At 48.1% G+C, this 12935-nt stretch overlaps 1 protein-coding gene across 2 annotated transcripts in view; it reads right to left on the bottom strand.

The window, feature by feature from the left end:
- crhr1 (corticotropin releasing hormone receptor 1) overlaps nucleotides 1-12935 on the bottom strand; it is a 59014-nt gene that overhangs the window by 25935 nt on the left and 20144 nt on the right. For both annotated transcript variants that reach the window (XM_056576523.1, XM_056576522.1), the window contains exon 5: nucleotides 4676-4761. In XM_056576523.1, coding sequence (XP_056432498.1) covers nucleotides 4676-4761 — 86 coding nt within the window. The remainder of the gene's footprint in view (nucleotides 1-4675; nucleotides 4762-12935) is intronic.

The following is a 12935-nucleotide window of genomic DNA, read 5'->3' as shown; positions in this document are numbered from 1 at the left end:
GACACTCGACAGCTAGGAGGAGCCGGGGATTGAACTAGCAACTTTCCGGTAGCCTGTCAACCCATGTTGTGTATTTTCACATTTTCATGTGTGGGTTTTTGTTTCTTTTCCCATAAATGTGTGTATTTGTGTTGTATTCAAGAGTTTGGGGTTATCTGAAATACAGATCCTTGGCTTCACATTGTTCCTGCTTCATTCCTGTTGTACTCTTCTGCTATTCAAGCTCTTTAAACATAATAAGTGTGGATTGTTATGATATAAATCCAGTGCTAGCCCGCGGTGGTGGCGTGCGTGTAACGTGTGTAGGAAACGGATTTCCACAATAAGAGCCTATTTTCAGTCTCACGACAATAAACCTCTCTTTCTTCTCCTGAGAAAACAGCTTGGGGCCTCATCCCTCTCTCTCTAAACAAACTCCACAGTCAACATTGCGGCGAAATGTCCGCTTCGCTATCTGAATGAACCTGCAGACAGCTATTGGTCCCCCGCCGGACTGGACCACAACATGCTGCGGTTTAGAACCCAAGCCCTTTGGACGAGGCATGAATAGAGGAACAGGTCTCCTCTCGTGGTGCCTCTCCCTCGGGACAGACATCCTACTGCTGAGTGTCTGTCCATTTCACCAAGCTAGTGGCTGTTTTTATCAGTTGGAAATGTTTTTCATTAATCTTTAAGAGAAAACATTGAATGAAAAAATATCAAATAATTAGAAGATGGAGGTTTAGACCCGATCACTTCTACGTAGACGAAGGATAGTGACATGTAGTACATTGGAAATTTAATAAATTATTCATTTAACATATTCATCGTGTTTTCCACCTAAAACAGATGGGCATGTCCGGCAAAACCCTGAATTGCCATGAATAATAAAGAGCCTGTTATGTATCTCAGACTGGGGTCCGGTGTGTGTTGTTGAATATTTTATTCCCAACTGTTCGGTGGGAGCGCAAAGAGGAGCTTCATCCACACTGGCAGCGAGCGAGACTGACATCTGCGCTGCTTCTAAAGGCTAATCGGTGAGCTGTGCAGTAGAGCTAAGTCAGTCATGTCCTATTTCTGATCCTTAATCCATCACTTCTCCGTCTCTTGCCATCACGTCTCCCTGCATCTCGTACGACCATCTCTCTCTCCTTCACATCACCCTCTCCCGCTGTCACCCCCCTCTGCATCTCGCTTCTCCATCTCTCCATCACGACACTCTCTCCGTCCATTCTGTCTCTCTTTCCATTTCTCTCTCTCACACCATCGTTGCATGTATTCTTTTTCTAGATTCAAAGGGTTTATTGGCTTGGAAAACACACATTTTACATCGCCAATACACAAAAATCCTAAATGATATCCAAAATAATAACAGTAAAAATTAAATAAGATCATCTAAATGACAACAACGCTCTACATCTCTCTCTCCATCTCATCTCTCTCTACATCAATGATGTCTCTCTCTCCATCTTATCTCTCTCTACATCAATGATGTCTCTCTCTCCATCTCATCTCTCTCTACATCAATGATGTCTCTCTCTCCATCTCATCTCTCTCTACATCAATGATGTCTCTCTCTCCATCTCATCTCTCTCTACATCAATGATGTCTCTCTCTCCATCTCATCTCTCTCTACATCAATGATGTCTCTCTCTCCATCTCATCTCTCTCTACATCAATGATGTCTCTCTCTCCATCTCATCTCTCTCTACATCAATGATGTCTCTCTCTCCATCTCATCTCTCTCTACATCAATGATGTCTCTCTCTCCATCTCATCTCTCTCTACATCAATGATGTCTCTCTCTCCATCTCATCTCTCTCTACATCAATGATGTCTCTCTCTCCAGCTCTCTCAATATCTGTATCTCAAGTTCAATTTAACTAAAAGTAAGAGCTCAATTAGCTTGAAAAGGCATTGCTATAATTTGCTTAATAGGCCAATGCAAAACGGCACCGACATAAATAACACAATGTTATAATTAATGGTAAAAGAGACAAGACTCTTGCTATCAATATTGTTATCGTAGTACAATAACAGTTATGATACAGTTATCCAACAGCATTGCACTATGAAAATTATGATAGTCCATAAAAAAATGGTCGTTATGATGTGTTTTCCTGGTTATTATAAAGTGCTTCCCAGCTTGTCCCTGAGGCTATGACAAGAGAGATTATTTTTTCATTCTTCCCCCAGGACATGCTTCATGTTTTCCCTGCTATGTTTGTGTTTCCAATTGTGGGTATTGTTGGGTAAATGAAGGAAAGAACGTATAACTGTCAAATAAATCTTAGTCCAGTGCAGGGTGGAGTCAGACGAGGAGATGGGCTCCTCCTGAGGGCGGAGTCAGACAAGGAGATGGCTCCTCCTGAGGGCGGAGTCAGACGAGGAGATGGGCTCCTCCTGAGGGCGGAGTCAGACGAGGAGATGGGCTCCTCCTGAGGGCGGAGTCAGACAAGGAGATGGGCTCCTCCTGAGGGTGGAGTCAGACGAGGAGATGGGCTCCTCCTGAGGGCGGAGTCAGACGAGGAGATGGGCTCCTCCTGAGGGCGGAGTCAGAGCCAGGCTCCTCCTGAGGGCGGAGTCAGAGCTGGGGCTCCTCCTGAGGGTGGAGTCAGAGCTGGGGCTCCTCCTGAGGGCGGAGTCAGAGCCGGGCTCCTCCTGAGGGCGGAGTCAGAGCCGGGCTCCTCCTGAGGGCGGAGTCAGAGCCGGGCTCCTCTGCCTCTGTGTCCTGGAGGTTTAGGGTCATGTTGGGTTGTGTTTTTGTGGGGTCTTTCCAATGTGAAACATTTTTTTCTCTTGGTGATAATGAGGTTGCGGGCTGCGTGTGCTAACCGGGGGCTCTTCGGGCTGGTTAGTGAACGTGGCCTGAGGTCAAGCCTCTGCCGTCGACTTGTTTCTGGGTTCGTTTCTGGGGCTCTTCTCAAGGGGACGGAGGGTTTGGGGGAGTCAGTCAATTTTAAACGGCTGTCGAATTGAATTGCTTATTTTCTACTTTAAATGGGGGTGGGGTATTGACCTAGTTCTGCTCGGCAGGCATTGTTTGGGGTTTCCTTTGAAGGTGTAATACTTTTTTTTTTTTTTACCAAACTCAATATGCAGGCATTCAATTTGTGTTCTCTCATTATCAATGTTTGCAGAGTGGACCGTAGATTTCACTGCTATATGAGTCAGTGGGTTCTATGACTATGATTTCGCTGCTGTATAAGTCAGTAGGCTTAATGACTCTATGATTTCGCTTTGGTATAAGTCAGTGGGCTTAATGACTCTATGATTTCGCTTTGGTATAAGTCCGTGGGCTTAATGACTCTATGATTTCGCTTTGGTATAAGTCCGTGGGCTTAATGACTCTATGATTTCGCTTTGGTATAAGTCAGTGGGCTTAATGACTCTTTGATTTCGCTGCTGTATAAGTCAATGGGCTCTATGACTCTATGAAAGCCCTTCCTGCCTTCGCTCTGAGGTTTTATCAAGCAGTTCTGAAGTCACCAGTGGAACAGATATTTGTTCCTAGGTAGGCGTCGTTTTTGTGTCCAAATGTAATGAAGATTTGAGGAATTTGAACACATGATTTGTGGAAGACTTGAATCAGGGTTACAGAGGATAAAGTCCTAGTTCTAGTTAATTGTTGTTTTAGTTAGTTGTACTTCTAGTTCCCCGAACTGGTCGGCACACGGCTTGGTGTGGTCCACACTATTGTGCGATGCATGTCTGCTGTGTTCATGACACACGCTGAGCGGGAGCAGAGCAGAATGTCAAGCGACCCTCGTGGTCTGAAGAGCGGAGGTCTCAGGGACGAGGACGCTCCGTTCCATACGTTGGAGTGCGGTGGTCCGCCCGCCTGCCCTCGCTGCTCAACCCCCCTCTGCTCCACCAAAGACTGGAAATGTCAAATCGATTTCAACCAGTGGACCGATAAACATGGTCTGCCGGAGCTCACGCAAGTCCAGGCGGCCTACTGAGGTCCTGGTCTAAAGGACTGTCAGCCTACTGGGGTCCTGGTCTAAAGGATTGTCAGCCTACTGGGGTCCTGGTCTAAAGGACTGTCAGCCTACTGGGGTCCTGGTCTAAAGGACTGTCAGCCTACTGAGGTCCTGGTCTAAAGGACTGTCAGCTTCCTGGGGGTCCTTGCGAGATCTAACCATACAAACATACGCTCTAGCAAGCGGTTCCCCGGTGGTCGAAGTCTTTCACTGATGTGTTTTTTTTTTCCGAATGGCGCCGTCAGGAGAGCTAGTGAGAGGACCTGCGCCAACAAAGGCTTGAAATCAAAGGCAATTTACTATGAATTATACAACACACGGCTAATTACCGCCAGCATGTGTTCGGCTAGCGTGTGTTCTGCTAGCACTCTGTTTGTAGTCGCTCTTTGATTAGCATAAGTTCTTCGGTCTCTTGTTTCCCACTAAGTACGTTTTCTCTTTAAAGAATTGTTGATGTAATATCTCATTAGACGTGGTAGAACAAATGCACAAACACAATTAAACACAAATGCACACATAGACGCAGCAGAAAATCCACACACACACACACACACACACACACACACACACACACTCACACACACACACTAACACACACACACACACACACACACACACACACACACACACACACACACACACACACACACACACACACACACACACACACACACACACACACACACACACACAGAATAGGGGGCGGAACCTACCTCTTGGTAGAGGATGGCCTTGCACATGGAGTAGTTCCCCTTCACTGCCCAGCTTCCATTGGAAAGGCATCGCCTGTAGACACTGTCTGCAGAAAACACAGGAGGGTCAAACTGTAACATCCATCCATCGCACACAAACACTGAACCACCGCGTTGATCCGAGGTCAGCTGCTCTCAGACGTCCTGTGGCAACCGAGTGAAGAGGGGTTAGGGGTAACCGTATCGGGGACCAAGCACTCTTAACACATGTTGATGTGGAGCCCAGGTGACCTGAGGCATCAGCTTTCCCAGTTCCAGTTTAAAAGGACGAATGAACCGTGTTACGGCTGGACCTCAAACCCTTTTGTTTAGATCTGACGGCGGTACGGGGTCGGAGGTCAACACGTTGGTGAACCGTGCCACATGTATTTATTCTGGTCATCCGTGTCGAAGAGTTCATATTGCGGTTCGTCATTTTGGTTTCCTGCTTGCTCCTCTCTGCCCTCGCTAGTCCAGCCGTCAGCTGTTCTGTCAATCATTTATTCATTGTGTAAACGTGTTCCTGTCATGTTCTCATGTATTTTGATGTGTGTTTGTAGCATGGAAAAGATCCACTGCCAGTGACCCTGTTTGAAATGGTAACATTATTACTGAATTAGCCCCTATTTTTATGATCCTTGTAGTCCAGGCAACTACGGTAGCAAGCTGTTGTGACAACAATACATGCAGCCTGGCCTGGTTAACCCTCTGGAGCAGACTGAGGCCAGAGACCTCACCCTGCTGGAGCTCAGTCACCCAGACCGCCTAGAGCCCAGACCGCCTAGAGCCCAGACCGCCTAGAGCCCAGACCGCCTAGAGCCCAGACCGCCTAGAGCCCAGACCGCCCAGAGCCCAGACCGCCCAGAGCCCAGACCGCCTAGAGCCCAGACCGCCCAGACCGCCCAGACCGCCCAGAGCCCAGACCGCCCAGAGCCCAGACCGCCCAGAGCCCAGACCGCCCAGAGCCCAGACCGCCTAGAGCCCAGACCGCCCAGAGCCCAGACCGCCCAGAGCCCAGACCGCCCAGAGCCCAGACCGCCCAGAGCCCAGACCGCCCAGAGCCCAGACCGCCCAGAGCCCAGACCGCCCAGAGCCCAGACCGCCTAGAGCCCAGACCGCCTAGAGCCCAGACCGCCTAGAGCCCAGACCGCCCAGAGCCCAGACCGCCCAGAGCCCAGACCGCCTAGAGCCCAGACCGCCTAGAGCCCAGACCGCCTAGAGCCCAGACCTGACACCCAGACCTCGTAGAGCCTTTCAGGACTAAGGCCTGATAAGGGGCCTGATGAGACCTTCCAGCATCGACACTCATTATGGTCCAGGCCTGACACCTTCCAGGACTGAGGCCTGGCTAGCACACATAATCCCCTCACAAAAGGTCCCCCATGTTAGAATATAAACTAACCACAGCTCACCACACATCGTAATATATCTTGGATAATCGTGGAACTAATCTAATATGTTGTTGTCTAGTTATTTGACACGTTGACCAATCAATACATTGATATGCAGCGGTTACAGTTGCATCTAGGAGAGTGTTGAATGTCCATAGACTGGTTTGATTCCCATGCGGTGGATCAGACAGGCTGCGTCCACCACAGCTCAAATCTATCATGATGATGGACTAATGTGGACGAAACCTGAGGGATGCTTACACGAGTAATTTGCTGAGTATAGATCCAACAGCCAATAGATGGAGCTCATCACTTACTCTGTCATGCCCCAAGGATAAATCAATCAATCTACTGATCGGGATCTATCAGTACAATGTGTTTTAAGGACATCTTCACGTTATGATACACATGACATAACACACATCATTTGTGTATAAAAATGGGCGTATGTTGTGTTAATATTGTTTCTTTCATATGTGTTTGTTGTGTGCATAATAATGCATGAATTTAAAACAATAACAACAATAAAACAATGTTTGTTGTGTGTATTATAATGCTTGTAATAGGTGTGTGTGTGTGTGTGTGTGTGTGTGTGTGTGTGTGTGTGTGTGTGTGTGTGTGTGTGTGTGTGTGTGTGTGTGTGTGTGTGTGTGTGTGTGTGTGTGTGTTTGTGCGTGTGCGTGTGCGTGTGTGTGTGTGTGTGTGTGGTGTGTATCTGTAATACATGGCTCTCTGGGGTGTGGCGAGGAACCCATAATAATTTCTTGCTGCGATGTGTGTGGAAGACACACACACACACACACACACACACACACACACACACACACACACACACACACACACACACACACACACACACACACGAGATGACAGAATGAGAGAGAGAGAGAGAGAGAGAGAGAGAGAGAGAGAGAGAGAGAGAGAGAGAGAGAGAGAGAGAGAGAGAGAGAGAGAGACGCACACATAGAAACAGACAGGAATTGAATGGCTCCATTCATCAATTCATATTCTCCCACAGTATGGAAATGAACTAGGGGTGAAACATCTCAGAGGTGCCAAGCTGTAGTTTAAAAATAACTTTTGATTTAATGCGGGGGCTTAAGTGTGGAGGCGTCTGCCAAGCGGTGTAATATTCAGGACACACAGACATTGTGTGTGTCGGCCTTCTCGTGCGCCTTCAATGTTGGAAAAGCTTCCAAAGTAGAGCACAGGTGTCTCACCCCCCATGTGACAGGGGGTGGGGGATACTGGAGCCCTGGTGACGCCCTGGCTTCTGGTATCACCCTGTCCCTCGGTTATTGAACAATAGGGGCTACACACGGCGGACCGGAGGACTGGAGCGAGGTCATCAGGGTCCCCGCCCCCCCCACCTCCAAGATCAATCAATCGTATCACCCAGCACGCAATCAACCTTTATTGATTCTGATACTAATCCTCCTCGTACATGAAGAGCCAACAAAAACAACAAGTTCTAACCAGCACAGACCAGATCTAACAAAACCATGACCAGACCACATCAGACAAAACCAAGACCAGATCAGACCAGATCTAACAAACCATGACCAGATCAGACCAGATCTAACAAAACCATGACCAGACCAGACCAGATCAGACAAAACCACGACCAGATCAGACCACATCTAACAAAACCATGACCAGATCAGACCAGATCTAACAAAACCATGACCATATCAGACCAGATCTAACAAGACTATACTAGACTACCAGATCAGACCAGATATAACAAAACAAAGACCCGCAAATACCAGATCTAAAGACCAGACCGTTACCACAGACCAGATCTAACAAGACCAGACCGGACCGGAACAGCACAAACCAGACTCTTAGAGAATTTAGACAGATATGCTGTGTTCCTGTGAGTCGCTTCCAAGCCGCCACACAACTGTAGAAAGGCGATCCGCTAGAGAGCTTCAGGAGAAGAGCTGCCAACTCCGCACTCACGCCCACTTTGCTAGGTAAGGCTCTGTAATACTATGCTTTGCTTCGCAATGAAGCACAATGCTATGAGCCAAGCCCCTCAATAGTAGGCTCTGCTGTGCTAATCTCTACCCGTGCTAAGCTAAGGTATGCTATGAAGCACACCGTGTCAGAGAGACAACCAAACCTCTGAGGAGCGTGGCGTGAGGAGGAGGAGGGACATGTGTGATATGAGGTCCCAAGAGAGTGAGAGCAGATGGCGGCCAGGCCCGAGGCTGGGGGCATGACATCCAGAGGGAGGGGGTTGGCTCACCCTCACCCTCATCATCATAACCATCTCATCATACTAGCCCTCTCCTCAGTTCTTATCACTGTGTCGTGATAGTAACCCCTACTCTCCTCATTGTTACATTTTATTGATTGATTATTCAGTCTAGGTCTAAAGTTCAAACGCTGGGTAAGAACTCTGTAGAGAGCCTCGACCCCCTGTTAGAACCAGTGGGTTAGTCTCAAAACAGTTCACCCTGCAGGTGATGCTACCCTACCCTACTCTGTTCACCTCAAATTCCTCTGTAGCCGCAGTTCTTCATTTGGTGGTTTGGTGATTTGGCAGTTTTTTTTACATTGATATGTGATTAAATGACCACCTCTTTTATTTGGAGAAGAGATGGAATGAAGCATGTTTGAAACCCAAATAATATCTCCTATTACTATAATCTTCAGCCATAAAGGAGAAATCCGGTGCAAAATGGATTTGGGATATGTTTGGTATGATAACGAGTTGGAATGTTCGTTTTGGAGCAAAAAAGCGCATATAGACGCATTCTACAGAGCTTGCGTGTTGTTGACGGATGTCACAATCTCTGTGTTCGTCAATCTACTTATTGAGTCTTAAGAACAAGATGGCATCGATGGGTGAACTACTGATGTTATTGTGTGTATAAAATGTATTTTTTAATAAACAATCTGTATACTTACAAAGTTATCAATGCCTCGTTTTATATATTAAGACCTTATTATACTACCAAAGAAGTGTCGGGCTACATCTAGCCTTTTAAGTGGTTTAAAACCGCGATTTAGTTTTTACCATAACACATGCCAACATCGTTCCAAGTTTATAGCGTTTTGGTAGAATCTGCTAAAAACAGCCAACTTAAGAATGCGTCTATACGTGCTTTTTTGCTCCCAAACGAACATTCCAACTCGTTATCATACTAAACATATCCCAGATCCATTTCACACTGGATTTCTCCTATAATGGCCTACGTCTCCTTCAGTCCATCAAGGATGCCTTCAACAAATGGACAGCTTCCACGTAAGAATAGCCTTGCCATTGTCTCTATGGGGTAGAGCAGAACATTTGAAAAGGAATGTCCCACAAAGACTCCCTCTTAGATTTCCTCAAACTGGTTCAGAGACATCAGGGAATCTTTCGACATGGGCCTACAAGCCTTAGTCTCCATTAGGCAGCTTGGAATGACTGGAAAATCCCATCAGATCTAGAAATAAGACCATATCTTTGGAATCATGGTTGTATTACCCAAGACCACCACCTCTATTGGGTAACACTATAATTTGGTTTTTCATATGCTTTTTTGTTTAGTTTCATGCTCTGTTGTAAAGCAGCTGTACGGGAGACTGTGCATGGAGGGACTTTCTCTCTCGTCACATGTGGTGTAAGCCCATCCTCCCAGCGGGAGAGGCACTTAAAGTAATACCACTGGGCAGAGGCTCAGCATTACAACTACAACTGGCGGACACATCTTTAGAATCAGTCCTGCCATTTCATCAACATATCCATCTGATTGGCCTCTTGGATCCTTCCTTTTGAACATATGCACACATTTCATCCGTTCTATATAGGAAATGTAAAGAGGGAGTTGGGAGTGGGATCAGCTTGTCAATAGTGGTGTTCTCGTAATGTACAGCTTAATGTATAGGGGTCCCATGATGCTTCTGCCCAGCAGGCTTCGGGGCATGGCCTTCATATATCCTTGAATGCTTCCCAGGGGAATGCAAGTTGGAGGTCAGCTTTGAGCGCTTCTATATGTGTACGATTTAGGGTTAGACAATATAGGATTCTGAGTAGAGCATGTATTCCATGCAAACTCCAGGTTTTATGCTGTCGCAATTGTGGCATCAATCTACATTAATCCACCTGTTTTTGAACTGTCCAGCTGTTACGATATTCTGCTTGGTAGGAATATCTCTGATGTCAAAGGGTCAATGTTCATTTCCCAGTGTGTGCCACAGGATGCCTGCCGTGAGTGTTAGAATCACTGTGGATCTGCTCTGGACACTGGGTCGCTCCTCATACTCAACAGGAAGGGGCGTCGACCAGCCTACTGCTCCAGGGACACGTGCTGGAGGGATACCTGGACCTGCGTTGCTTCCTGCCTTGTAAGCAGGACTTTGATAAGGTCTGGGACACTGTCTGCAAGGGCCTTGTTTCATCAAGTGGAAGATAGGAACTGATTACATTTGCCCTTGTAATTAAGACTTGTTAAATTAACACCACGCTTCCTTCCATCCCTTCTCATTTGTCCTTCCTTCCTCGATGTGTGTGTCCTGCAATAATTCTCATGCTCATGCTTCCACTGGAGAAGGCTGGTAATGTAAATCTCTCATGAAATGAAAAAGAATGAAGACGAAAAATAAAACGGTCAAATCCGCGGTGAATTAGGAGGACAATCATCCATAAAGCTGTTGATAACAAATGCCCCTCACTCTGTCATCATATCAACGCATTCATCATATTAACCCTGCATGTAGTTGTCTATCGCTCTCTCCATCTGCCAATCTGTCTGTTTCACAGGCCTCGCTGCACGGCGGCTCTGTCCTGTGTGTCCGGCTCCATGGGTTGCTCCTGTGTGAACAGCTCTGTGTTTCATGCCTGAGAGACCCCATTCAGACCTAGCTACCCATGCATGATCAGAGCAGGGGGGACACGGCTCGTTCAAGCACGGGACAACAACAACGATAAACAACAACAATGCATGTTGGTGGTAAATGATTGGTGCAGGGGCAGGACTGCGCACAAGGCCAACGATCAGATGACTTATCCCGGCGCCCTGCTGTCCACACACACAGAAACACACAAACACAGCCAGAGCAGGGGCTGGACGGACGAGGTAGAGGGGGTGAGAGAGAGGGATGAAGGGGGGAGAGGGGGTGAGAGAGAGGGATGGAGAGGGGGTGAGAGAGAGGGATGGAGAGGGGGTGAGAGAGAGGGACAGAGGGGGAGAGGGGTGCGAGAGAGAGATGGAGCGGGGAGAGGGGGTGTGTGTAGGGTGGACACTGAAGGGTTAGAGAGGGGTAAAAACGAATTTATAGTCGGCATGCGTAAACTGTGCAAGCCGGTGCAAAACCCAAAATGTCACAGGTGGGCGACATTCTGACGCCCATCCGGAGGAGTGTGCGAAGCGTGCGTAAGCACGGTGTTGAGGCGGAGCGGCCGTTATGAATGCCATGGCCGTGCGGGGACCGACTGTCCACCTCATGAACTATTCATCCCACTGTAGAGGGAGATAGAGGGGGTGGAGGGGGGAGAGGGGGAGAGGGGGGAGATAGAGGGAGAGCAGGAAATCGAGGGAGAGCAGGAAATAGAGGCAGAGCAGGGATAGAGGGGGAGATAAAGGGGTTGAGGGGGAGATAGAGGGGAGGGAGGGGGGAGAGAGGGAGCGCAGGGTTTATAAAGGGAGATGAAGGGAGAGAGACAGAGAGAGAGACAGAGAGAGAGAAAGAGAGAGAGAGAGGGGGGACAGCACGGTCTGTGGGATTATCAGTCAACTGGGATTAGTTTTTGAGCGTAACTAATGTCAGAAGACTGACACCCACGTTCCTGATCATCTGGAGCTGTTCCCAAAGGACCGGAACCAAACCAGGAATACCAGTAGAGCTACTTCCGGCCCGTCCACTCTGAGGGTCACAGAAACAAAGGGGATTTGCTGCGGTTTTGCCTCGCGTCCACACAACAGAGGTTTCGGGGACTGACAATGGAGACATTTAAAACTGTGTTCCAGTGGAGTTCTTTAAAAGCGCAGCCCTTACCCACTGTGAATAATATAATAGAGGCACCGACAAATTTAACTTAAAGTGGACATATTATGAAAATAACACTTTTCCTGGGATTTGGGGTGTTGTTTTGGGTCTCTGGTGCTCCCACACGCATACAAACTGTGAAAAAAGTCTGCACATGATTTTTGGAGTGAGATATGCATTTCTGAAAGTAATCTGCCTACAGTTACCAAACGAGCGAGTCAGTTTCGGCGCCCCCTCCTACGTAAGAAGGGGGCACATTTTAATATTGACCTCCCACTACCCAAACCCCCTCCAATCAGAGCTAAAATATTTTTTTAGCTATTCTAAAGTAGAGACATGGAGGAGAAAGGGATTGTACTCCCGGAGCTCAGCTGCCGGACTGCCGCCAAGCTCCCCCCGCCGGAGCTTCGGCGGACGCCCGGAGGAGGAGACATGGAGGAGAAAGGGATTGTATTCCCGGAGCTCCGGCGGGTGTACTCCAGGAGCTGAACTGCCGCCGAAGCTGAACAGCAGTCCGGCGGGGGGAGCTTGGCGGCAGTCCGGCAGCTCAGGACTGTCGCCGAAGCTTCGGTTCACCCACCGGCAGCTCTGACGGGCTTACTCCGCGAGCTGAACTGTACTCCGGGAGCGCAACTGTACTCCGGGAGCTGAACTGTACTCCGGGAGCTGAACTGTACTCCGGGAGCTGAACTGTACTCCGGGAGCTGAACCGAAGCTTTGGCGGCAGTCCGGCAGCTCGGCTCCGGGAGTAAAATCCCTTTCTCTTCCATGTCGCTGTTCAATATGGAATTCAGAGAGTTAAGGCCAAAGTTCCTTTCCTCCAATTCTTCACATCCATGGTGGAGATAACCCCCACTACAAGTCTTTACTTG

The sequence above is a fragment of the Gadus chalcogrammus genome, chromosome 18, assembly GCF_026213295.1.
Source record: "Gadus chalcogrammus isolate NIFS_2021 chromosome 18, NIFS_Gcha_1.0, whole genome shotgun sequence".
In the NCBI taxonomy this organism is placed as follows: Eukaryota; Metazoa; Chordata; class Actinopteri; order Gadiformes; family Gadidae; genus Gadus; species Gadus chalcogrammus.
The sequence above is the reverse complement of the archived record's forward strand: the minus strand, read 5'-3'. Positions and strand labels throughout refer to the sequence as shown.